Here is a 24316-nt window from a genome sequence, read left to right as displayed (position 1 = left end):
GCATAATCTCCCAGGCACTCCGTAGCTGGGAACAAAAGGAAAAAAATTCAGCAGCTTTAGAGAAATTATCTGGGTACCTTTGCATACTGGTTTCAAACAAGGCATGGATTCATTGCTGATATTTAGATCCTACACCTTCATTGAAGATAACCTAAAAATAATGCAAAGAGCTTTTTCTGATAAAATTCTTCATTCAGCAGAAAGAACATGTCAATTTGCCAATGACAATAATTAAGATGGACTTGCATTTGTGTTGTGCCGTTCACAACCTTCCAAAGTACTTTACAGCTCATGAAGTACTTTTTCAGTGCAGTAATTGCTGTAATTTAGGAAATAATACAATGTATATTGCATTACCCTCACCAGCAATAAGTACCAGCAGGACAAGAATTCTCCAAGCTCTGCCACACAGTCAAAGTGGGCACTTGTCAGGACATGAGGAACTTGCTTCTAACTAAACCAGGTCTAAGCTAAGTTTGTAAAGGAAATTCTTACCTAATCCTTCACTCTCTTCAAATGTCTTCTTTACAGTCTGACAGGAAGAGCCATTCCCATGACATACCCCACATCGATCTTCAACTGCATTGGATTCTATTTCGTAATCACAGCCTACAGTCTGGAAGAAATACAAACAATTAATGCTGCTTTTTTTCCCAATATTACACCCCAATGATCTGCGACATCTTGAGGAGATGCAGGATACTTTATAAAATCAAACCTTTTCTTCAAAATATTAAGCACTAAAGAATCCCTGGAATGGTAGGTTTAATGTATGATGAACGGCTAAGGATCCTGGGATTGTACTCATTGGAGTTTAGAAGGTTGAGGGGAGATCTAATAGAAACTTACAAAATAATGTATGGTTTAGAAGGGGTGGACGCTAGGAAGTTGTTTCTGTTAGGTGGGGAGACTAGGACCCATGGGCACAGCCTTAGAATTAGAGGGGGTAAATTTAAAACGGAAATGAGGAGACATTTCTTCAGCCAGGGAGTGGTGGGCTTGTGGAATTCATTGCCACGGAGTGCAGTGGAGGCCGGGACGTTAGATGCCTTCAAGGCAGAGATCGACAAATTCTTGATCTCACAAGGAATCAAGGGCTACGGGGAGAGTGCAGGGAAGTGGAGTTGAAATGCCCATCAGCCATGATTTAAATGGCGGAGTGGACTTGATGGGCCGAAAGGCTAGCGAGTTTTGAGAATGGCCTTACTTCCACTCCTATGTCTTATGGCCTTATGGTCTAAAGCTTTCTTTGAAATTATGAATCCTCTCCTTTCATCTCAGAACGAGGCTTCGTATTTATAAAAGGTTGAAGCTGTCCACCTTTCACCTTGAAAGATTAAATTCTAGTCTGGAAGATCCCAGGTCCAACCACTCTGCCCCGTTGCTAAGTGAAGACATAAGTGGTCAGTATAATTATTATTTAGGGAGTCCTTAAGATCCAATCTGACCGTTAATGAGAATAAGATAATTACTTCCAATATACTTGAAATAATAATTGGGAAAACTGTAACAGTTATGTCAGTTTGAGGTGGTAAAATGAAAACCTGGCCTACTTGGCCACTAAACTAGTCTAGGGCAGCTGCTACTTGTTTGGGGAGGCCTGGTCCCTTAATCTGCACTAACTTGTGTATAGTCGAGCATCGAGCATAAGTAAGGGAATAGCTAATGAGCATCACATACCATGGTCAAAAATCCCTGTTCCCCTCTCCCCATGACCCCAATCCGAGAAACCCCACCCCACAAACAGCACCTTGTTCCTTGATGTACTGGGAGGAGGAAAGGCAGATCTTTTATTAAAAAATGAACTTGAGTTTCTCACCATCTTTTCACAAAGTGAGCAAGATACCTGAAAGCACCAAAATATCCCACCTAAAGCTCTCAGCATTAGCAAACCCCCTTTTGTTATTTTAGGTGCTCAGAGATTTGATTGAAAGAAAAAAAAAGATTCAGCAGTGTCTATCTGAATAGACTCTATCAGTTAGATTAGGTTTGGTGGATCAGAGGACATGCACGTCCATTTCAGAAGCAGAGAATCTGGTTACAAGTCAGAAATTATTTTTGCTTTGAGATGAGTCATAAACTCTGGATGTACAGTCAGTCTGTTCAGTGAATAGGGATGTCCTGCTCATGCTGAAATGCAGTTTGGCTGAATGTGTGGTAATGATCAACATTGCTGCTTGACCCTCTCCTGCTCCACTCCCAACTTGACCCCACAGTCTCGCAGTGCCTTCCCATGGAACCCCTGAAGGTGCAACTCCTGTCTGTTTACTTCCTCCCTCCTGACTAGCCAAGACCCCAGACACATCTTCCAAATGAAGCAGAGATTGACCTGCACTTAATTCAATCCAGACTATAGAATTCGCTGCTCATAATCTGATCTCCTCTACACTGGGGAGTAAAAACCACAGAATGACTGTTTTGCAGAACACCTACGCTCTGTTCACAAAAATGAGCCTGAGCTTCCTGTTGCCTATGTTGTGGATGGGCATGTCTGATCCCTAAGCTATTTTATGGTGGGATGATCTTCTGATGAGAGGAAGCTTTGATAACTGGTAAAGGGAAGCAGTATCAGGATAATGGGAACTGCAGATGCTGGAGAATCCAAGACAACATAATGTGAGGCTGGATGAACACAGCAGGCCAAGCAGCATCTCAGGAGCACAAAAGCTGACGTTTCGGGCCTAGACCCTTCATCAGAGAGGGGGATGGGGTGAGGGTTCTGGAATAAATAGGGAGAGAGGGAGAGGCGGACCGAAGATGGAGAGTAAAGAAGATAGGTGGAGAGAGTATAGGTGGGGAGGTAGGGAGGCGATAGGTCAGTCCAGGGAAGACAGACAGGTCAAGGAGGTGGGATGAGGTTAGTAGGTAGATGGAGGTGCGGCTTGGGGTGGGAGGAAGGGATGGGTGAGAGGCAGAACAGGTTAGGGAGGCGGAGACAGGTTGGACTGGTTTTGGGATGCAGTGGGTGGAGTGGAGGAGCTGGGCTGGTTGTGTGGTGCAGTGGGGGGAGGGGACGAACTGGGCTGGTTTAGGGATGCAGTTGGGGAAGGGGAGATTTTGAAACTGGTGAAGTCCACATTGATACCATTAGGCTGCAGGGTTCCCAGGCGGAATATGAGTTGCTGTTCCTGCAACCTCCGGGTGGCATCATTGTGGCACTGCAGGAGGCCCATGATGGACATGTCTCCCCCTCCCTAACTGCATTCTCTGTATCTTGGTACATGTGACAATACTAAAGCAAATGAAACCAAATCAAAGTATGTGCCCCTGTGCTGTTTGCTGATGTTTTACCACCATTTTTACAATCAAAATGGTAGATTCCTACTTCCTGTTGCCTAGTTGAAGTTTTCCCACTACTTCATAGGCAAAATGAATGCCTTCCATCTTTCTTGGCCCTGCACGAGATGGATCCTGTTCTAGATAATCACCTGGGGCTGTGGCTTTAATTTAATTTCTTGCCGATTCTGAATTTTGAATTCTGTTTCTCTTTAATATAATACTAACTGGAACCAGATATAATATATCTGACCAGATTAGGATCTGGAACTGGATTTTCTTTTTTATATACAGAGTGGGTTGGTAACATCAGATTGGGTGAAGCCTAACTCAACCTACAACATTAAGCCATTTTAGGACCATTGTGTGGTATAACACCCTAAAATTGATGAAATGAAAGGAACTGCCCTGAGATGCACAAATGGATGTGGCACTTTAGCTGGTTCCACAGGCTGCTGTTGCTTTAATGTATGCTAGATGTGTGTTTGAAGACAATATCTCTGTGTCAGTGGTGCAATGAACTGTGGTGTGCCTGAAGTGGATCATATTTGTTTTCTTAACATTTTGGCTTCCAACCTAGTGTGCCAGCAGCAGACGGTACCATCCACCCAATGTTAAAACAGAAAATACCTTCATGAATTCAACACATTCCCATATTCATGCATATTGCCTCAGAACTAAAAGGCTGATTTCAAGTTCGACATTGAATCCCTATCCTTCAAACACTGATAAGCGATACGCAGGCAGTTCCTAAACATTCACCGACTATGCCTTCAAAGAACATAAGAGATCATTTTTCTGCTGTTTTGATGCCTCTTTCTCCGAACCGTAGAATAGAGAGACTTATAGCTGCAGACAGGCCAAAGTATTCATGATTGTTGAACAAGCACAAACTATCACGTACAGTGAACACTGTAAAAAAACCTTTACTTGTTCTCTCATTTTGTGTCATGCATATGGAAATTAAGTTATTCCTGAATAATTTACATATTTGCTATTAGTTGCCATTCTAAAAGCAGATTACAAGATTTAAAGAAGTCTATTTGGATCTGTACATCAAAACATATTAGAAATAGTTCTGAGATAACAAGGTGTAGGGCTGGAAGAACACAGCTGGCCATGCAGCATCAGAGCAACAGGAAAGTTGACATTTCGGGTTTGGGGTCTTCTTCAGAAATGCCTGGGTCTAGGCCCGAAATGTCAGATTTCCTGCTCCCTTGATGCTGCTTGGCCTGCTGTGTTCATCCAGCTCTGCACCTTTTATCTCAAGATTCTCCAGCATCAGCAGTTCCTACTACCTTAGAAATAGTTCTGTTTGATTTCCCTCTGCTATGTGCCTATAGGACCCTCAATTCTGACAGAGAAAACAAAAAAAGGAGGAGGCGGACATCCATAATTTCAGGTTTACAGCCCATTTCTGTTATCTGGGATGTCTTCAAGGATGCAGCCCACATTTATATAATCAAGCCCTCTCATTTCCTGTTACTTTTAAAATGACTCCATGGAGGAGTTGACCGAAAAAAACAGGGCCTCAATCTAGCCGAGTTCACATTAGAGATTTGAATGCATGCCATGAATAAAGTTAGCACTTTTTTGGCAGCTGTAGAAAATAGAAATTCAAGGTTAGAGAGGAAATCTTTATTTTCAAAAAGTTGTCGCCCAGCTTGAGGCTTGTTGTTTTGGTTCTTGCTACAACTTTTGGACAGTAGCCAGAATGACAAACAGCACCTCAGCATTATCAATAGGTCCTCATGGAGCTAATTACATTGAAGTTCAATCACTACCATTATGTAAATAAGTCTGGCAACAATTTTATAGGCAGCAAGAATTCCCAATAGCAACGCGACAAATAAGCCTTCGCTTGTCTTCATTGAAAGAGCACTTGAGTTCAAAAGTCAGGGATTTCTTACTGTAGTTACACAAAGTCTTGGTGAGAACATAAAGTTTTGATCTCTCTACCCAGAAAAGGGTAGAGCAAGTGCAGCAGAGAATCATTAGCCTGATACCAAATATAGTAGGACTGCCCTATGAGGAGAGATTCAATTGAATGGGCCTACATTCACTTGAGTTGAGAAGCATGAAATGGGATCTTATTGAAATATATAATATTCTAACAGAGCTGGGCAGACTAAAAGCAGAAGGGAGTCTAAAACCAAGAGACACAGTTTCAGGATACAGTTTATACCATTTAGGATTGAAATGAGGAAATATTTCTCCTTCCAAAAAGCAGTGAGCCTGAGGAATTCTCGATCATGGAAGGCTATAGAAGCCAAGTCCCTGAATATGTCCAAGAAAGAAATAAATACATTTTTAGACTACAAAGATACCAAGGGGTAAAGGGAGAAAGCAGGAAAATGGCATTGAGACAAAGATCATGTTGAATAGCAGAGTAGGCTTGTGCTTCTGCTCCTAGCTTCTACGTTTTGAAGCAATTTCCTGGTATTTCTAGTGGAACATATATTAATGTTTGATAAATAAATCTATATCAAAAGATTTTTCCTCTATCTGGATCAAAAACTAGCTGGCCCCATATTTAGTTCAGGGATCACTAATAAATATTCGTGATCCCTGAACTAAATATGGGGCCAGCTAATCAAGCTGATGTTTTCAAATGTGAACTAGTTGTGTGGTATTGACTCCACATCCATTTGATGCACCAGCATCAGAAGAATAAAGACTGACATTGTTCAAAAAAGATTTGCATTTACATAGCACTTTTAATTTCCACCAAACTCCGGAAAATGCATTACAGCTAGCAAAGTGCTTTTGGAGTGTAGTCACTGCTGCAATATAGTGAAAACAGAATCCAATTTGCATATGTTAGGCTTCCACAAACGGCAATGTGAAAAAAATGTTTGATAAGGTTGAAACATAAAGTAGTAGCTTATGTTACAGGTAACATCTAGATAGAGTGCTGGTTATCTAACAGGATACAGGGAGAGGTGATAAATGGGTCATTTTAGTGGAGTGCACAGGGATCAACAGGAGGATATCAACTATAAACAATTAATATCAATGATGTAGATGTAGGGGATGAATGTATAATTGCTAGGTTTGCTTACATTTTTAACATAGGTTAGAAAGTAAATTGTGAGGAGGGTATGAAAAGTTTAGAATGAAATTTAGATATGTTTAGTGAGTGAATAGAAAAGTTGGCATATGGAGTATAACTTGGGAAAACTGAACTTGTATACTTTGGCAGGAAGACTAGAAATGCAATATTATTTAAATGGAGGCATATTACAAAACTCAGCAGCAGACAGCAGAATAGAGGACTCTGGGAGTCCTTGTACATCAATCAGAAAAAATTAGTATGCAGGTTCAGCAAGCGATTAACAATCAACATTGAATGTTGTTGGTTGTTGCACGGGGAGTAGAATAAATTAGGAGAGAAGTCAGTAATCAGGAATCACAATTTCAAATTTTCAGCAAAATAGCTAAGAGTGAGATGAGGAAAAATTTCTTTACTCAGAGAGTTGTTAGGAATGAGAATGAGCTGCCTAGGCAATTGGTGGTGGCAAATTCCACATGAAGTTTCAAAAGACAGCTGGATATATATTTGAAAGTGATGAATTTAGAGGGCCAGGGAGACGGGGCTGGAGGATGGTACTAGTTGAGTCGCTCTTTTAGGAGCTGGTATAGACATGATGAATCTAATGGCCTACTTCTGTACTGTAAAATGCTATGATTCTACGTTATGCTATAATTGAAGAGGAAATTGAGGAGGCCATACTTTGAGGACCGTGGATAGCTTTGGTCTCATTACCTGAGAAAGAAGATAAAGATATGATATGTTACAAGTAGCTCGGAGAAGGTAATTTGAAACTAACTGAAATCGCAGCCCACAAATTATCAGGCTGAGAAACCTCGATCCTAACAAAGAACCAAAATTAAAGCTGACATCTGGTCGGTGTACATATAGTTCATTGCACTTGGAACCAAACTAAAACATTTGTCAATTTGATAAAATATTTTTATGCAGTAAAGCGATGTATTTGACTTCCAGTAGCACTAAATTATGAATGGTATTTCATATATTAAAGGATTAGTATTTGATTGGCAGCATTGGTGACGATCATATTTTAAAATTTACTAAAATCATAAATAAAATTAGGATAAATTACGTTTCAGAGACTGACAATGGCGAGACTCTGTATTCCAAACTAAATTAGTTAATATTTAGAGTCATACATTCCCCCCAGTGTAGGAAACCAGCCATTCGGCCGAACAAGCCCACACTGATCTTCTGAAGGGCATCACACACAGACCCATCCCCCAATATTTCTCATGGCTAGCACATCTTAGTTACGCACCCCTGGCTATTATGGGGCAATTTAGCATAGCCAATCCAACTAATTTGCACATCTTTGGACTGGGGGAGGAAACTAGAGCTCCCTGAAGAAACCCACACAAAGGGAGAATGTGCAAAATCCACACAGACAATCGCCTGAGGGTGGAATCAAACCCAGGTCCCCGGCACTGTGAGGTAGCAGTGCTAACCACGGAGCCACTGCACTGCCTTGGCACAGCTGCTCTCTGTTTGAAATACTGCCACAGCAGAACCTAATTTGTTAAAGGGGTTTGATGCAAAAATAAATAGTTTTGCCCTTGTTTTTATTTCACGAGGCGTTCAGATATATCTCTTCAACAAATATACATCAATTATGTGGCATTCTGAAATAAGTTTCTGATATGGCTTTAAGGATAACACCTGCAAGTAAGCTTTATATTTTTCCAGGATTTTGAACAATGAATCAACACAACATTCTAGCATTACTTAGCTGGAACTTCCAGAGCACAAACATATATCTGAACATTCAAAGGGCAAATAGTTTTACTCTTCTTAGGGGTTAACTATATTGATTATGATGAATTATATAATCAGACAATCCCTACAATGCGGATGCAGGCCTTTCAGCCCATCAAGTCCACACTGACCCTCTGAAGAGCATCCAATGTACTCACCCTTGCTCACATGTAACCTCGCAAAAGTGGCAAAAGAAATATTAATGCCTTAGGTTTCGTGATAATGCACCATAATTTGTTTCCTGCAAACATCCAAAGTTGACACAACATTTTTTAACCTGCCACAAATCAGAAAAATGGGGTGAGATATTATAAATGAGAGTTGAATGTTTTGTACGACATACTCTAGAAGCAAAGTGGTGATATGTACAAAGCGTACTCAAATGATATGTTACTCCATTATCTTCTGTAGATTACAAAGAAAAGATGTAGTGGTTTAAATTGTAAGTTAGCAGAAATTAGTTACAGTGATCACATTTCATCTTCAATAAATCCCACAAAGCCGAAGGAAGGAGGTGATAAAAGATCTATGAATGGGTGTTCATTCATAAGGTAGGTAGGTAGACAGATAACCAGCATTAGAAATAGGAGCAGGAGTCAGCCAATTTGTCTCTCACTCTGCTCTGCAATTCAATAAATCATGCTGAGCTAGTCATGGCCTTAACTCCATTTCTCCATCTGCCTCGCAAAATCTTTGGCTTGCTCATAGGGCAAAGGTCTTTCTAACTGAATCTTACATATATTGAACGATTTAGGCTAAACCACTCTCTGGGGTAAGATAATTTGAAGGCTTAATTCTTCTCTGAGAGAAGAAATTTCTCCTAATATCTTTCCATGTTGGCGCTCTGCAATAGCAATTAATCTTATTCCATTCACAGCTTTTTTCCCATAGTGCTGCAAATGTTCCCTTTTCAGGTAATGATCCAATTTACTTTTAAATGTTTCAATTCATTGCCTCCACCACACCCACAGACAAAGTATTCCAGATAATAACCATAAAAACAATTTTTCCTCGTATTTCCATTTGCAGCTTTTGCCAATCATCTTAAATGCATAATTCTCTGATTCTCGTGTTCCCTCTATTACTCTATAAAAATCTTTCATAATTTTGAATATCTCAATCAAACCTCCAGTTAAGGCCGAACCTTATATATAGATCTACCAAATTCTTTGCTTTCATACTCTATACTGTTAGGAATCCAGAGTTGGCAGTTATTTTAACTAGTTATTCAAGTAATTATGTAATAGAAGATACAATTCTAAAGGGGTATAGGGTCTTAGGGTCTGTGGGTTTATACCATAATCCTTTAAGCAAGTACCTTTTTGTGATTAATTTACGAGGACGCTCAAATTCCTCTGTGTTGCATGATTCTGTAATCCATTCAAATAATATATTGTTTTCTTTAACTATTTATATCAAAGTGTACAACTTCACATTTCCTACATTATACCTTTTCTACTCCTCAGTTTTCCTATTCAATGAACCCATTAAAGTTCATTATAGGTTCTTTGGAAACTTTCTTTCCTATTTTTCTTTGTATTGCCAGCAGATTTGACTCCAATTGATAGATGGGTAAACCTGCTAAATGATAAACAAGAACATCTGAGTTCCTTACTTAAGAAGTACAGTAATTTTCTGTATAGGCCTGGGAAAACTACCAGTACATACAGGACAGAATTGGTGTAGCACATATCTGTGAGTCACACCCTCCATCTTTCCCTTTGCATGTTGTAGCACTCATGGCCTTAACAAGCCTAAACTTTAACTTTCTGCTTCATTTGCTTTCCAGTTTCTTTCGTCCAACTCTCCTTCTATTCTCTGGTATTTTGGGACTGACATTTTGTGACAACTTTTGCTCTTCCACTGTATTTTCATTGGCAGATTCCTGTTTGTGATTCATGTTTCACTTATTATTTATCGATCTGCATCTTTTTATTTATATTATTGCCTCTCCCAGGACATCTTAAAAAAATATTCACATCAGATGAATTCCTTATTTTGGCTGAGTAGTTGTTATGTGGATTAACACGGCAGCCAATTTGCACACAATAGAACATAGAACATAGAACAATACAGCGCAGAACAGGCCCTTCGGCCCTCGATGTTGCGCTGACCTGTGAACTAATTTAAGCCCCTCCCCCTACACTATTCCATCATTATCCATATGCTTCTCCAAGGACTGTTTAAATGCCCCTAACATGGCTGAGTTAACGACATTAGCAGGCAGAGCATTTCACGCCCTGACCACTCTCTGAGTAAAGAACCTGTCTCTGACATCTGTCTTAAATCTATCACCCCTCAATTTGTAGCTATGCCCCCTTGTACAAGCTGAAGTCATCATCCTCTCACTGTCTACCCTATCTAATCCCCTGATCATCTTGTATGTCTCAATTAAATCCCCTCTTCGCCTCCTTCTCTCCATTGAGAACAGACCCAAGTCCCTCAGCCTTTCTTCATAGGGCCTGCGCTCCAGACTAGGCAACATCCTGGTAAATCTCGTCTGCACCTTTTCCAATGCTTCCACATCCTTGCTGTAATGGGACAACCAGAACTGCATGCAATATTCCAAATGAGGCCGCACTAGCATTTTGTACAGTTGTAGCATTAAATCCCGGCTCCGGAACTCAATCCCTCTGCCAATAAAACCTAACACACCGTAAGCCTTCTTAACAGCACTATCAACCTGGGTGGCAACTTTCAGGGATCTATGTACATGGACACCACGATCCCTCTGCACATCCACATTACCAAAAATCTTTCCATTGACCCCGTATTCTGCCTTCCTGTTATTCCTCCCAAAGTGAATCACCTCACAATTAAACTCCATTTGCCACCTTTCAGCCCAATTCTGCAGTTTATCCAAGTCTCCCTGCAACCTGCAACATTCTTCCACACTGTCCACAACTCCACCGACTTTAGTGTCATCTGCACTTACTAACCCATTCACCAATGCCTGCGTCCAAGTCATTGATAAAAATGACAAACAGCAGTGGTCCCAAAACAGATCCTTGAGGCACACTACTAGTAACCGGACTCAAGGCTGAATATTTTCCATCAACCACCACTCGTTGCCTTCTTACAGAAAGCCAGTTTCTAACCCAAACTGCTAAATCTCCCTCAATCCCGTGCCTCTGTATTTTCTCCAATAGCCTACCATGTGGAATCTTATCAAAGGCTTTACTGAAGTCCATGTACACCACATCAACTGCCCTTCCCTCATTCACATGCTTGGTCACCTTCTCAAAAGACTCAATGAGGTTTGTGAGACACGACCTGCCCTTGACGAATCCATGCTGACTATCTCCAATCAAATTATTGCTTGCTAGATGATTATAAATCCTATCTCTTATAATCCTTTCCAAAATTTTTCCGACAACAGATGTAAGGCTCACAGGTCTATAATTACCTGGGTCACCTCTACTGCCCTTCTTGAACAAGGGCACAACATTTGCAATCCTCCAGTCCTCTGGTACTAAACCTGTAGGCAATGAGGACTCAAAGATCAAGGCCAAAGGCTCTGCCACCTCCGCCCTAGCTTCCCAGACAATCCTCGGAAAAATCCCATCCAGCCCAGGGGGTTTATCTACCTTCACACCTTCTAGAATTGATAACACTTCCTCCTTACTAACCTTAATCCTTTCAATTCTAGTAGCCCGTAACTCAGTCATCTCCTCTACAATATTCTCCTGTTCCTCAGTGAAAACAGATGAGAAATAATCATTTAGCACCTTTCCGATCTCCACAGGGTCCACACACAACTTAGCACTTCTGTCTTTGACTGGCCCTATTCCTACACTAGTCATCCTCTTATTCCTCACATACCAATAGAAAGCTTTAGGGTTCTCCCTTATTCTACCGGCCAATGTCTGATCATGTCCCCTCCTTGATCTTCTTAACTCTCCCTTTAAATCCTTCCTAGCTAATCTGTAACTCTCCATCGCCTCATCTGAACCATCTCATCTCATCGTCACATAAGCTTCCCTCTTCCGTCTAACAAGAGATACAATTTCTTTAGTAAACCATGGTTCCCTTACCTTATCGCTTCCTCCCTGCCAGACAGGTACATACCTATCAAGGACACGCAATATATGTTCCTTAAACCAGCTCCACATTTCGATTGTCCCCATCCCCTGCATTTTGCTAACCCATTCTATGCCTCCTAAGTCTTGCCTAATCGCATTATAATTGCCCTTCCCCCATCTATAACTCTTGCCCTGTGGCATGATCCTATCCCTTTCCATCGCTAAACTAAACATAATCGAATTATGGTCACTCTCTCCAAAGTGCTCACCTACCACTAAATCAAACACCTGGCCTGGTTCATTACCAAGTACCAGATCCAGTGTGGCCTCCCTTCTTGTCGGCCCTTTGACATACTGAGTCAGGAAACCCTCCTGCACACATTGGACAAAAACTGATCCATCTGACGTACTAGAGTTATAGCACTTCCAGTCCATGTTAGGGAAGTTAAAGTTTCCCATAATGACCACCCTATTCTTTTCACTCCTGCCCAGAATAGTTTTGCCAATCCTCTCCACATCCCTGGAACTTTGCGGGGGCCTATAAAAAACTCCCAGCAGTGTGACCTCTCCTCTCCTGTTTCTGACCTCAGCCCATACCACCTCAGTAGATGAGTCCTCATCAAAAGTTCTTTCAGCCACCGTTATACTGTCCTTGATTAACAAAGCCACACCTCCCCCTTTTATATCACCTCCCCTGACCTTAATGAAAGATCTAAACCCTGGAACCTGCAACATCCATTTCTGACCCTGCTCTATCCCTGTCTCTGAAATGGCCACAACATCGAAGTCCCAGGTACCTATCCATGCTGCAAGCTCACCTACCTTATTCCGGATTCTCCTGACGTTAGAGTAGACACACTTGGTTATGTAACAATTAAGTGAGATTGAAAAATAGTTAATATTTTATTGTTAATGTTTGATTCCTTTGGATTACAGAGCATGTTATGTCGGCACAGAAACATCTGTCTTAACTGGTCACTTCATGCTCCTCTTGAGCCACCTAACTTCTCTCCTCATCTATGTTAACTGTCGTAACTTTCTATTCCCTTCTATCTCATATTTGAAACTCAGTGCCATGGGGAGCTATGGAAGCAGACTCCTTGTGTATATTTCAGAATGTGATAGATAGTTTCATAATCTTTGGGGTTTCAAGGGTTATGAGGAACATACACAATTGTGCATGAAAAGTGTTGGATCAGCTACGATCCTGTTGTATGGCACAGCAGGCTCAAGGTGCCAAATGGCCTACTCCTGTTCCTATTTCGTATGGCCTTATGGTCTTATACTAAGTGCCCCAGCATGGACAATAGCCACGCCCAACATTGACCTAAGATACTAGAGCCAGGGCAGCACAGTGGCTCAGTGGTTAGCACAGCTGCCTCACAGCACCAGGGGCCTGGGTTCGATTCCACCCTTGGATGACTGTCTATGTGGAGTTTGCACATTCTCCCAGGTCTGTGTGGGTTTCCTCTGTGTTCCTCACACTGTCCGAAGATGTGCAGGCTATAAATAAATAAATCATAACATTCAAAACTACAGTCAAAATTTCATGTGAGAGTAAATCATAACTAATTTGTATATTAGTTTGTCAGACGATATCTTAACTACTGTGTTCAGTTCCAGTCACATTGACACAAGCGGGATAATCCAGAAAGGAGCACAAGACTGATTACTCATATCAAAGAACTTGTGAAATTTAAGTTATTTGGCCTTGAAGTGAGGAGAATGGAAGAAGCCTTGAAAGACAACAAATTAGATTGAAAAGAAAAAGAATACAGCACTATTTCAAGTTGGAATATGGCAGAAGAACAAGCGGAGAGCAATCAATTTGACAAAAGGCAAATGTAGGATTGATGTCAGGAAGCTCTTCATAACAACACTGACTACCACACGGAATCAACTTAAAAAAACAGTTACCGTCAAAGTTAATAGGAACTGCAGATGCCGGAGAATCCAAGATAACAAGGTGTAGAGCTGGATGAACACAGCAGGAGCAGGAAAGCTGACGTTTCGGGCCTAGACCCCTTAATCTCCTAAAATCATTTGAAGAAATACTGAAGAATTTAAGTACACTTTTGTGAGTGAACATGCTCGGTTGGGACTAATGCATGTCCTATGTTATATCTGTTGGTATGGAAAACAGAAATTCCTGGCATTGCCTAACAGTATGATAAAGAGATATAGGTTTGCATTGATGGAAGGCAAAATTAGTTCTTATGCCAGCAAGGTCATTAGGCAAAGAGTGATTGATAGATAGAATAGACTTCTGGTCAAGTGTACTAGAGGGCAAAAGCTTTGCAGCTATTTAAAAAATATATTCTTGCCTATGATGCTAACTGCACTTTCAACATCTACAATTTTTTTAATTTTCCTCTTTCTACAACTCATGCGACAATTTTACTCAACCTCCAATTTTCCAAGGGCAATTGACAATCTTTCCCCCCCCAGTTCAATCTAGCAATTTTCTGTCACTCCATTAATGTTGGTATTCTTGTGTACAACACCCAGTTTTCCCATTTGACACTAGCACATTTTCTCCTTAATATTCTGGCATGCTAATGAAACATGTATAATTTATGTGTATTTTTATCTTTGGAGTTTGTGTTTCAAAGTAGCTACATATGGATGTTTGTTATTTTTGTGAAGGGTTTTTCCGGAAAAAAAAAATCACAGTCCTTGAATGGTGACTTAATCCAAAGTTTGTCAGCGACCAAGGTACTCAAACCTATTTGGTGTTAATGGAAGGATATTCATCCAGTTGAGTTTATAATAGGCAATAGGTTCTATGATAGGGTGTATGTAGGGTCATCAGCTTTATTTTCAATCCAGAAGAATCTGGGACAAGAATTTTCTTTCCTTAAATTCAATTCAAAAGTAAATTTCAATTCAGTTCACAGGACATGAGCATGGCTTTAAGGAGTCCAACCAAAATTAGAGCCAATGGAAGTCAGGGAAATCTCTTGACTAGTTGGAGTCATATCTGGCACAAAGGAAGATGGATGTGGTTGTTGGAGATCAGTTATCTCAGCTACAAGACATCCCTGCAGCAGTTCCTCAGATTAATGCCCTTTATCTAAAAATCTTAAATTACTTCATCAATGACATTCCCTCCATAAGGTCTGGACGGTGGATACTCACTGTTTATTGAACAATATTCAGTACACTTTGTGATGCCTCAAATATTAATGCAGTTTATTTTCATATGCTGCAAGATGTGGACAATATCTAAGGATGGGCTGACAAATGGCTATGAATATTCACACCACATAACTGTCAGACAATGACCATCTCCAACAAGTGAAAATCTAACCAATATGACTTGACATTCAGTGGCATAACAGCTGTTGAAACATCCACTGTAAACATCTTGGGATTACCATTGACGAGAAGCTGAATAGAGCAAGCCATATAAACGATGTGTTGCAAGAGTAGGTTTGACCTGATAAATCTGCAGCGAATAGCTCATTCCCTGGCTCCCCGAAACTTGCCATCTACAAGATATGACCCAGCAGTGTGGTAGGATATTTACCTGAATTAATGCAGCTCCAACAACATTCACAAATCTGGACACCAAGACAAAGCTGGGGCTTGATTGGTATTATGTGTATAAACATTCACACTTTCCACCACTGAAGCTTAGCTGCAGCAGTGTGTAACATCGACAAGATGCACTGCAAAAGTTCACCAGGGCTCTTTAGACAGCACCTACCAAACACACGATCGCATCTATCAAGAGGGACTTGGCCAACAAATACACTGGAATGCTCTCGTCCTCACATTGCCCTCCGAGCTGTTCCTAATTCTGACCTGGAACTGTACTGCTGCTCCTTCAGTGTCACAGAATAAAATGCTGAAGCTTCCTCCCTAACGCTATCAGGGGTTCACAGTGACAGATTTGGAAAGCACTCATCAAATTGCTTTCACAATTCAAGACAAAGAAACTGTCAGGAATCAGTTAAATAGACTGTTCAGAAATTCAGCACCGCAGAATGCAGAAACAGCAACACTGAATTGAAGCCAGGAATGACACTGGGGCCATTAGAATGGCCACAGAAGATAAAATACAAAGGAAATACTAGCTTTTGTTTCATTCAGTGTCAACCTCAATGATGTGATCTGTGTTCTTCTATTTCAGATGCAACAGATCCTGATAAACCAATTTGACTTTCTTTAGCAAATGTCATTTCAATGCAGCCAGTTGAAAACTAATAATGATATGGTCTACTTACATACTTAAAAATATTTCAATTTTTTTTTTCTCAAAAAGTCTGTCCATACATTGAGGCTTTGCAGAAAGCAAGACTCTGTGTATTTGGCAATGTCAAACAATCTATGAAATGTGAAATAAAGTATGAAGACAGGCCCTTTGTTGCTCCTTACCCACATTAAATAAAGGGTAAAGTCCCCATAGACCAGAAGGCTGCTCTCTCCTTTAGCAGGAAAATGTAATAATGTACATCTAACTAAAAATGATACAAACACAGAGAATGCTGGAGAAACTCAGCAGGTCTGGCAGCATCTAAATAACAGTAATACTGGACTCAAAACGTTAACTCTGTTTCTCTCTCCAAAGCAGTTGCCAGACCTGCTGAATTTCTCTGGCTTTCTCTGTGTTCATTTCAGATTTCCAGTATCTCTATATTTTGCTTTAAGCCATAAGTGATTTCAGTACGGTGTTAGAATCTGCGCTTAGCATGTCAATCATTAGTAAGCCATGCAAACAGATCGCTAGATTTTATTACAAAATCAATTAAGGATACATTGGAAGATACCCCATGGTTGGACCTCGTTTTGAAAACTGTATTTAGTTTGGCCATCTGAACTTTTACATATTCACAAGAGAAAGCTGCATCAATGAGAAAAAGAATGATGACCGAGAGGGGAGACCTCCACTAACACACCATATAAAGACTATTCCTTTTCTTTTTAGATCCTACTATTATGCAATGTTCTGGGAACACCATTGCTATCAGTTACGGTAGTGCAGCTGGATTCCTTCAGGGAATACAGATGCATTTCAGTGCAATAATCTAGCAGCAGCTCAGCGATGTATAAAGATGAGATGACAATCACATTCTCTATCATTAAAAGAACGTCAGAACAACTTGGAAGAGATAAAATTTTCTGGTATATTTAAAGTAAAACAATGTATTGATGCATTAAGGCATAGCATAAAGCTAATAGACAGTTAAAATCTACCCACTGTTTCCAATATCACAAAGAAACCAACTGTAAAGAAATTATTTCAAGAAGGTTGACTGAACACAAAGATCATTAAAAAGATACGAAAGCTGGTTGGTTACATTCACCCAACTACAGGGAGTGCCACGGCATCAAATGGTTCATAGTAGCAGTGAATTCTAAAGCACAGGAGGAAAATGCCCAATTAATCCCAATCAAAGCTTTGTCCAGTTCTCATGTGAAAGCCATCATAGAGTCTTCCTCTACCATTTTGAGCAGATGTTTTATTCTGAATCGTATCAGTATGATGCACACTTTTATTTTCTTTCTGGTGCCTACCATCCTGAGGCCAATTTCCTTAGAACCAACAGCGGAAGCAGTATTGTACCTCTTCAATTTTACAGTTATTGTGGTTCCCTTTCTTTGGCAGCTTGAAAATTACTCCATTCCTCTGGTTGTTCAGGATCTATTTTGCAGTTTAGATCCTGTTCAATAGGCACGTGTGTTCTGTATGGATGCTAGGCATTTGTTGATGCTACTTTCAACAGCTATGCTAGTATCTGATGGAGCCCAGGTATTTCTTCAACAGGTTCTTGATGGCTGTTTGGACGTCTGATGTCGCAATTTCTCCAATATTACTGTTCAGCTTCCAAATTAAAAGTTTCTCATTGGCTTTAAATGTAGAGCTGAGGTTGGGCTGCTGACGATCTCTGAAACACGTTCCACACTCACCACAGCTCTTAATCCTCATGTGTGAACAGCACCCTGCCATTTGTGCCCCTGCTTGTTACAGTGTTATTGTTTCTTGTTTGTTCCCTCACAGTGTCTTAAGGTTGTTCTGATTTTCTGCTTCTTATGCTTCCCTGTCTTTTAACTCTATCCATCCTAGCATGAATCTCCTGCATTTCTTGTTCATGCTTTAGCCAGGCTTCTGTATTTTGTTACAATGGGTCTCACAAATTTGATTGAGCTCTTGCCTCACAAATTTGATCCAGTTTTTTGAAGAGATGACCAAGAAGACAGACGAAGGTTAGATGTTGCCTACATGGACCATAGCAAGACCTTTGACAAGGTTCCAGATGGTAGACCGCTTAATAAAGTTAGATTGCATGAAATCCAGGGAGAGCGAGCCACTTGGCTACAAAATTGACTTGACCGTAGGAGCCAGATGGTGGTAGTAGAGAGTTATTTTTCAGACAAGAGGCCTGTTAACCGTGGTGTACTGCAGGGCTAATGGGAACTGCAGATGCTGGAGAATCCGAGATAGCAAAGTATGGAGTTTGATGAACACAGCAGGCCAAGCAGCATCTTAGGAGAACAAAAGCTGATGTTTCGGGCCTAGACCCTTCATCAGAAAAGTTTCTACTGTTGCTCGTCAGGGATATAACTGATTTGGATGAGAATATAAGAGGCGTAGTTAGTAAGTTTGTGGATGACACCAAAATTGATGATATAGTAGGCATTTAATAAGTTTATCCAAAAGGCAACAAGGCCTTGATCAACTAGGGCCAAGGAGTGGCAGATGGAGTTTAATTCAGATAAATGTGAGTTGTTGCATTTTGTTAAGGCAAACCAGGGCAGGACTTAGACTGTTAATGGTAGGGCCCTGGGGAGTGTTGCCAAACAAAGAGACCCGAGGTGCACGTGCATATTTCCTTGAAAGTGGTATTACAGATAGGCAGGATGGTGAAGGCGGCACTTGGCATGTTTGGCTTCATTGGTCAGCATATTGAATACAGGAATTGGGATGTCACGTTATGCTACACAAGACATAGGTCAGGCCACACTGGAGTACTGAGTACAATTCTGGTTGCCTTGCTTTAGGAAGGATGTTATTAAACTGGAAAGGACACAAAAAGATTTGCAAGTAAGTTGTTGAGACTGGATGATGTGAGTTATAAGGAGAGGCTGAATAAGCTGGGACTTTTTTCCCCTAGAGCATCAGAGGCTGAGCAGTGACCTCATAGGGGTTTATAAAATTATAATCAGCATACATAGGTGAACAGCCAAAGCCTTTTACCCAGGATAGAGGACTCCTAAACTAGAAGGCATAGGTTTAAGACGAGAAAGGAAATATTTAAAAGGGCCCTGAGGGGCAATTTTTTCACACAGCAGGTGGTGCATATATGGAAGAAGTTGCCAGAGGAAGTGGTAGAGGTGGATACTATTATAATATTAAAAGACATTTGGACAAGTACATGGAAAGGAAAGTTATTAATTAAATTTGAATATGGCATAATTTGAACCCACATGCTCAGAAAACTATATCTGGATCTGGGGATCATTATTACAAGGACATTAACTCATGTTAATTCCTAGCCTCAAGTTACATTCATTTGCAAGGAATTCAATACCTTAGTGATTTCAAGCTGATCTGATTCTTAGTAAACTGAATATTCTTTTGTTGACAGCTGTAAAACTATTCTCTTTTTTAATGGAGGCTGACCACTCATTGTACCTTCCCTCTTCCACCTTGTAGCCTGCCTCCCTCCTGACCCCTTCTCATGTCAAATTCTCCTTCCTTGTAGCTTCCACTACTTACTTTCCACCCATGACTCTCACAACCTCCCCTATCCCCTCACAGCCTTGCTTTTGCAGCCTCTTTCTTTGCCCCACACCTGTTAAAGACCTTCCCTTCCTCCCACCCTCAATGCAACTGAACTCCCCCACATCCCCAAGGCAAAAACCTTGTCCTCTCTCTCAACATCCTCAGCTCTTGCTGGAAATAAAGGGCTTTGCTGCCACCTTGCTCACTTTCCTTGCTTTCTTTCTCATTGACCTTGCTCACTGCTCCACCAATCAATACATGCTTCTCTAATCTGCTTCCTGTTATTTGGTCTACTACTGAGCCTATCAACAGCAAATGCAAAACAGAGCAGCTCCTCCCCTCTCTGTCTGCTCTACCTCGTGGAGTGGCTCATCATTAGGAATTTCAGGGCAATTTTCCCCTGGTGATCCAAATCAACTTTGAGGATTTGTATACTTAAACCAATCACCTGTGCATTCCAAACAAAAACAAGCCACTGATAAGGTGCCAGAAGAGTGGAGGGTGGCTAATATGATGCCATTTTTTAAAGAAAAGAGTTAAGGAAAAGCCAGTGAACTATAGATTGGTCAGCTTGACATCTCTGTTGGGTAAGTTGTTGGAGGGGATCCTGAGGGATAGTATTTACATGTATTTGGAAAGGCAAGGACTGATTAGGGATAGTCAACATGGCTTTGTCTGTGGGAAAATGTGTCTCAATAACTTGATACGAGTCTTTTGAAGAAGTGACATAAAGGTTGATGAAGGTAGAGTGGTGGACATTGTCTACATGGACTTCAGCAAGGCATTCGACAAGGTTCCACATGGTAGGCTGCTTAGTAAGGTTAGATTACATGGAATCCAGGGTGAGCTAGCCACTTGTACATAAAATTAGCCTGAATCTAGTAGGCAGAAGGTGGTGTTTGGGTGGTTTATCAGACCAGAGGTCTGTGAATGGTGGTGTCCCATGAAGATGGGTGCTGGGTCCAATGTTTTTTGTCATTCATATAAAGATTTGGATGAGAATAAAGGAGGAATGGTTACTAAATTTGTACATAACACCAAAATTGGTGGTGTAGTGGACAGTGAATAAGGTTATCTCAGAGCACAATGGGACTTTGATCAGATGGGCTGACGGGCTGAAGAGTGGCAGCTGGAGTTCAATTTAGATAAACGTGAGGTGTTGCATATGGGTGAGGCAAATCAGGACAGGGCTTATACACTTAATGATAGGGTCCTGGGGACAGTTGCCAAACAAAGAGGCCTTGAGTGCAGTTTCCTGGTTCTTTGAAGGTGGAGTCACAACCAGATGGGACAGTGAAGAACCATTTGGTAGGCTTGCCTTTTGGGGCATTGTGTTGCGTATAGCAGTTGGGAGGTCATGTGTGGATGTATGGGATATTGGTTAGGGCATTTGTGACTGTGTTCATTTGTAGTCTCCCTGCTAAAGGAAAGATGTTGTGAAATTGAAAAAGTGTAGAAAAGATTTATAAAGCTGTTACCAGGTCTATGGGGAGAAGTTGAAAAGACTGGGTTATTTTCTCTGGAATGTCAGAGGCTGAGGGGTGACCTTATGGAAGTTTATAAAATCATGAGGGATATGGATAGTGTGAATAGTCAAGGTCCTTTCTCCAGGGTAGGGGAGTCCAAATGAGATGGCGTTGGTTTAGGGTGAGAGGCAAAACATATAAAAGGGACCCAAGGGACAACCTTTTCACAGAGGGTGGTGACTGTATGGAATGAACTCTCAGAGGAAGTGGTGGAGGTGGGTATAATTATAACATTTGGAAGGGCACATGAATAGGAAGGTTTTAAAGGGATATTGGCCAAATGCTGGAAAATGGGACTGGATTTATTTAGGATATCTGATCAGCATGGACAAGTTGAACCAAAGGGTCTGTTTCCATGATACATATCTCTGTGGCTCTGTATGGCATCCTGCCTGCTACTTTTTTTTAATTCCTGACTCACCTGAAGTGCTGTATATAATTGCAGAACTTCTCAGGTAGCCAACACTGTGGCCAGCAACAGCACAGATATAGAGGTAAAACAAGGGGGCATTTGTACATATTTGCGTTAATATTAACACTGTGAGTGTGAAATCACCATTGCCCCGATTGAACCACACTGAAGAGTGAATACTGGTGGTGAATTTAACCAGATGGTGACCATGCGTCAGGTGGTGATCTCAGCTGATAGAAGAGTTGAACCCATGCTCTGTATTGCAAACCAGCTGTCCAGAAACAGGACTAACCAAACCTAAGAAGTATAGTCGCCAATTGATCTTTCAGGGAAACCACTTGGTCAGATGTTTGATAGACAGCAAAGTAATACGACTTGAATTTTCAATTTCAGTTTTAAAGTCAGATCAACCAAAGAAACCACAAATGATAAAATGCTTGGCTAGGCTTCAATACTCTTATCTTGGTGATTTTTTTTTTTCCTTTCTTACAGAGACTTGTGTTTTGATACTTAGACTTTCCTCTCCAACCAAGCACAAACTCTCAGCATGCTACTGCTCATAATTTGTCTGGGGAAGTTGAAGCCACAATTTTCTCAAGGCATTCATCAGACACACATAGTAATTGGTTTCCTGGGGACTATGGCTGCTTTTGTCTGTTTTGTTCATAGTATTTTGCTGAGCATGATTATGCTTTCCACAATCAAAAAAGGGTTTATCTCTCTAAATTTTCTGCCATGCAACCCCTTAAGTTTTGTGAGATATCAGCCTTTTTGTTTCAAAACAGAATGAAGCAATCCTAAACTGTGTCACTTTCTAAAGTTGTAAAAGAAAACACAATAAAATATATTTTTCTGAAGAAGAGTCTTGACCTAGAATGTTAGCTTTCCTGATCTTCTGTTGCTGCTTGGTCTGCTGTGTTCCTCCAGCTCCACACTGCGTTATACAATATCCTTTTATTGTCATGTGTACTCCATTGTAGGAGTACAGTGAAAAATGTTTACAATGTCTGCCTTCTTATGGCTACGTATAATTCTTAGACACAGCAGAAAAATAAAAGTAGCTATATTACTTACTGAGTTGATCGTCATTAGATAAGTATATGGACGTACATAGAATAGTGTAGGTTAGATGGGCTTCAGATCGGTATGACAGGTCGGCACAACATTGAGGGCCGAAGGGCCTGTACTGTGCTGTTATGTTCTATGTTAACTCCATGTATTTATAGATTCAAATTCCACCATCTGCCAAGGTGGGATTCAAACCCGGGTCCCCAGATCATTATCTGGGTGAACAGTCCAGCAATAATACCACTGGGCCATTGCCTCCCCTCACACATCTCTAGCACTCCACATCACCAACTGTGAAATAAGCTGGTGGGTATGTATATAGCTTTGAGGATTTGTTCACCTTGCTTCAACAAACTCAACTCCTTTCCCACAAACTGACAGCTAAATTGCCATTATTTTCCTGTTGGGATTCTTGTCACCTTTCTTGCCCACCAGTTGATTGGGGAGTTGTAGTAACTGAGACCTTTACGTTGCCATTAATCAAAAACTTACAGACCTTCATCACTGGTGAACCATGAAAATCCCAAATGGACCCATTTGCTAAGTATCTTAATTGTCGAGGCCGTGAGAAGGGGTGTAGTTTCTCTCCCAAGTGACCACATTATTTTCTTCCCTTCTCACCACCTACCAAGAGGAGAAACCACACATTCTGTGAAAGGGTTAATATTGAAAACCATGATTTCTCCCAGCCACTGTAAACATTTAGTCTCTCACCCAGCACCCCCACTTTGACTTAACATCAAAGCCTAACTCTCAGTAAAGACTGCTAAGCATACATTTAGAACAGGTTGCAGAATGTTGTTTCTTATACAAAGTATACAACACAAGCTATACAACACAAAGAAACTTAATAATGCTTGTTGACAGCAAACTAATGCTTTTTTGTCACATATGCCTTCTATCGCCATGACATCCATTTCATTAGAAAACAAATGGATCAAATTTTGAAAGTTACAAGTAACATGGAAATAGTTAATAACATATTACCATAAGAATGTCACTTCACATTGCAAGGAGGTGACCAAAAGCTTGACTATATTCAAAGGAAACATACCAAACTCTACCTTACATATGCCATTGATGCAGACATCCCTGCTGTTTGCAGCCTCAGTGCATGATGTTCCATCAATCACTGCATCAAGCATCTTCTCAGAGAACAGTTCACCAACAGGCCGGCAGTGCAGTTCACAGGGATTAGCTTAAAGATGGAGAGTGTGTTACAAAGTTTATCAAGAAGGAAGTGAATATTTAAATTACTGACCTGAACATTTGTAAAGAACAATTAACAAGCAGTGGGTAAAGTACTGGCAGAATTATATTTTGCTCATTTGTCACACTTCAGCGACAGATAATTTCTTTCTTTGTAGTTTTACTCTTTGAGGCCAGCAGGGCCAGATTACATACCACTCCATGGCCAAAAAGAACAGATAATTGATATATTTTTCAAGCCTCTGGCAGACCAATGCTGTGTAAAAT

The 24316-nt window shown here is 40.8% G+C and overlaps 1 protein-coding gene across 1 annotated transcript in view; it reads right to left on the bottom strand.

The window, feature by feature from the left end:
* The window catches only part of adamts12 (ADAM metallopeptidase with thrombospondin type 1 motif, 12), a 532086-nt gene that overhangs the window by 159469 nt on the left and 348301 nt on the right, over positions 1-24316 (bottom strand). Inside the window, exons 13-14 of the mRNA XM_059649383.1 lie at positions 23905-24038; positions 496-616 (exon numbers count right to left, since the gene is read on the bottom strand). Coding sequence (XP_059505366.1) covers positions 496-616; positions 23905-24038 — 255 coding nt within the window. The remainder of the gene's footprint in view (positions 1-495; positions 617-23904; positions 24039-24316) is intronic.

The sequence above is a fragment of the Stegostoma tigrinum genome, chromosome 1, assembly GCF_030684315.1.
Source record: "Stegostoma tigrinum isolate sSteTig4 chromosome 1, sSteTig4.hap1, whole genome shotgun sequence".
Lineage (NCBI taxonomy): Eukaryota > Metazoa > Chordata > Chondrichthyes > Orectolobiformes > Stegostomatidae > Stegostoma > Stegostoma tigrinum.
Note: the sequence above shows the minus strand (reverse complement) of the source record. Positions and strands in the feature narration are given on the sequence as shown.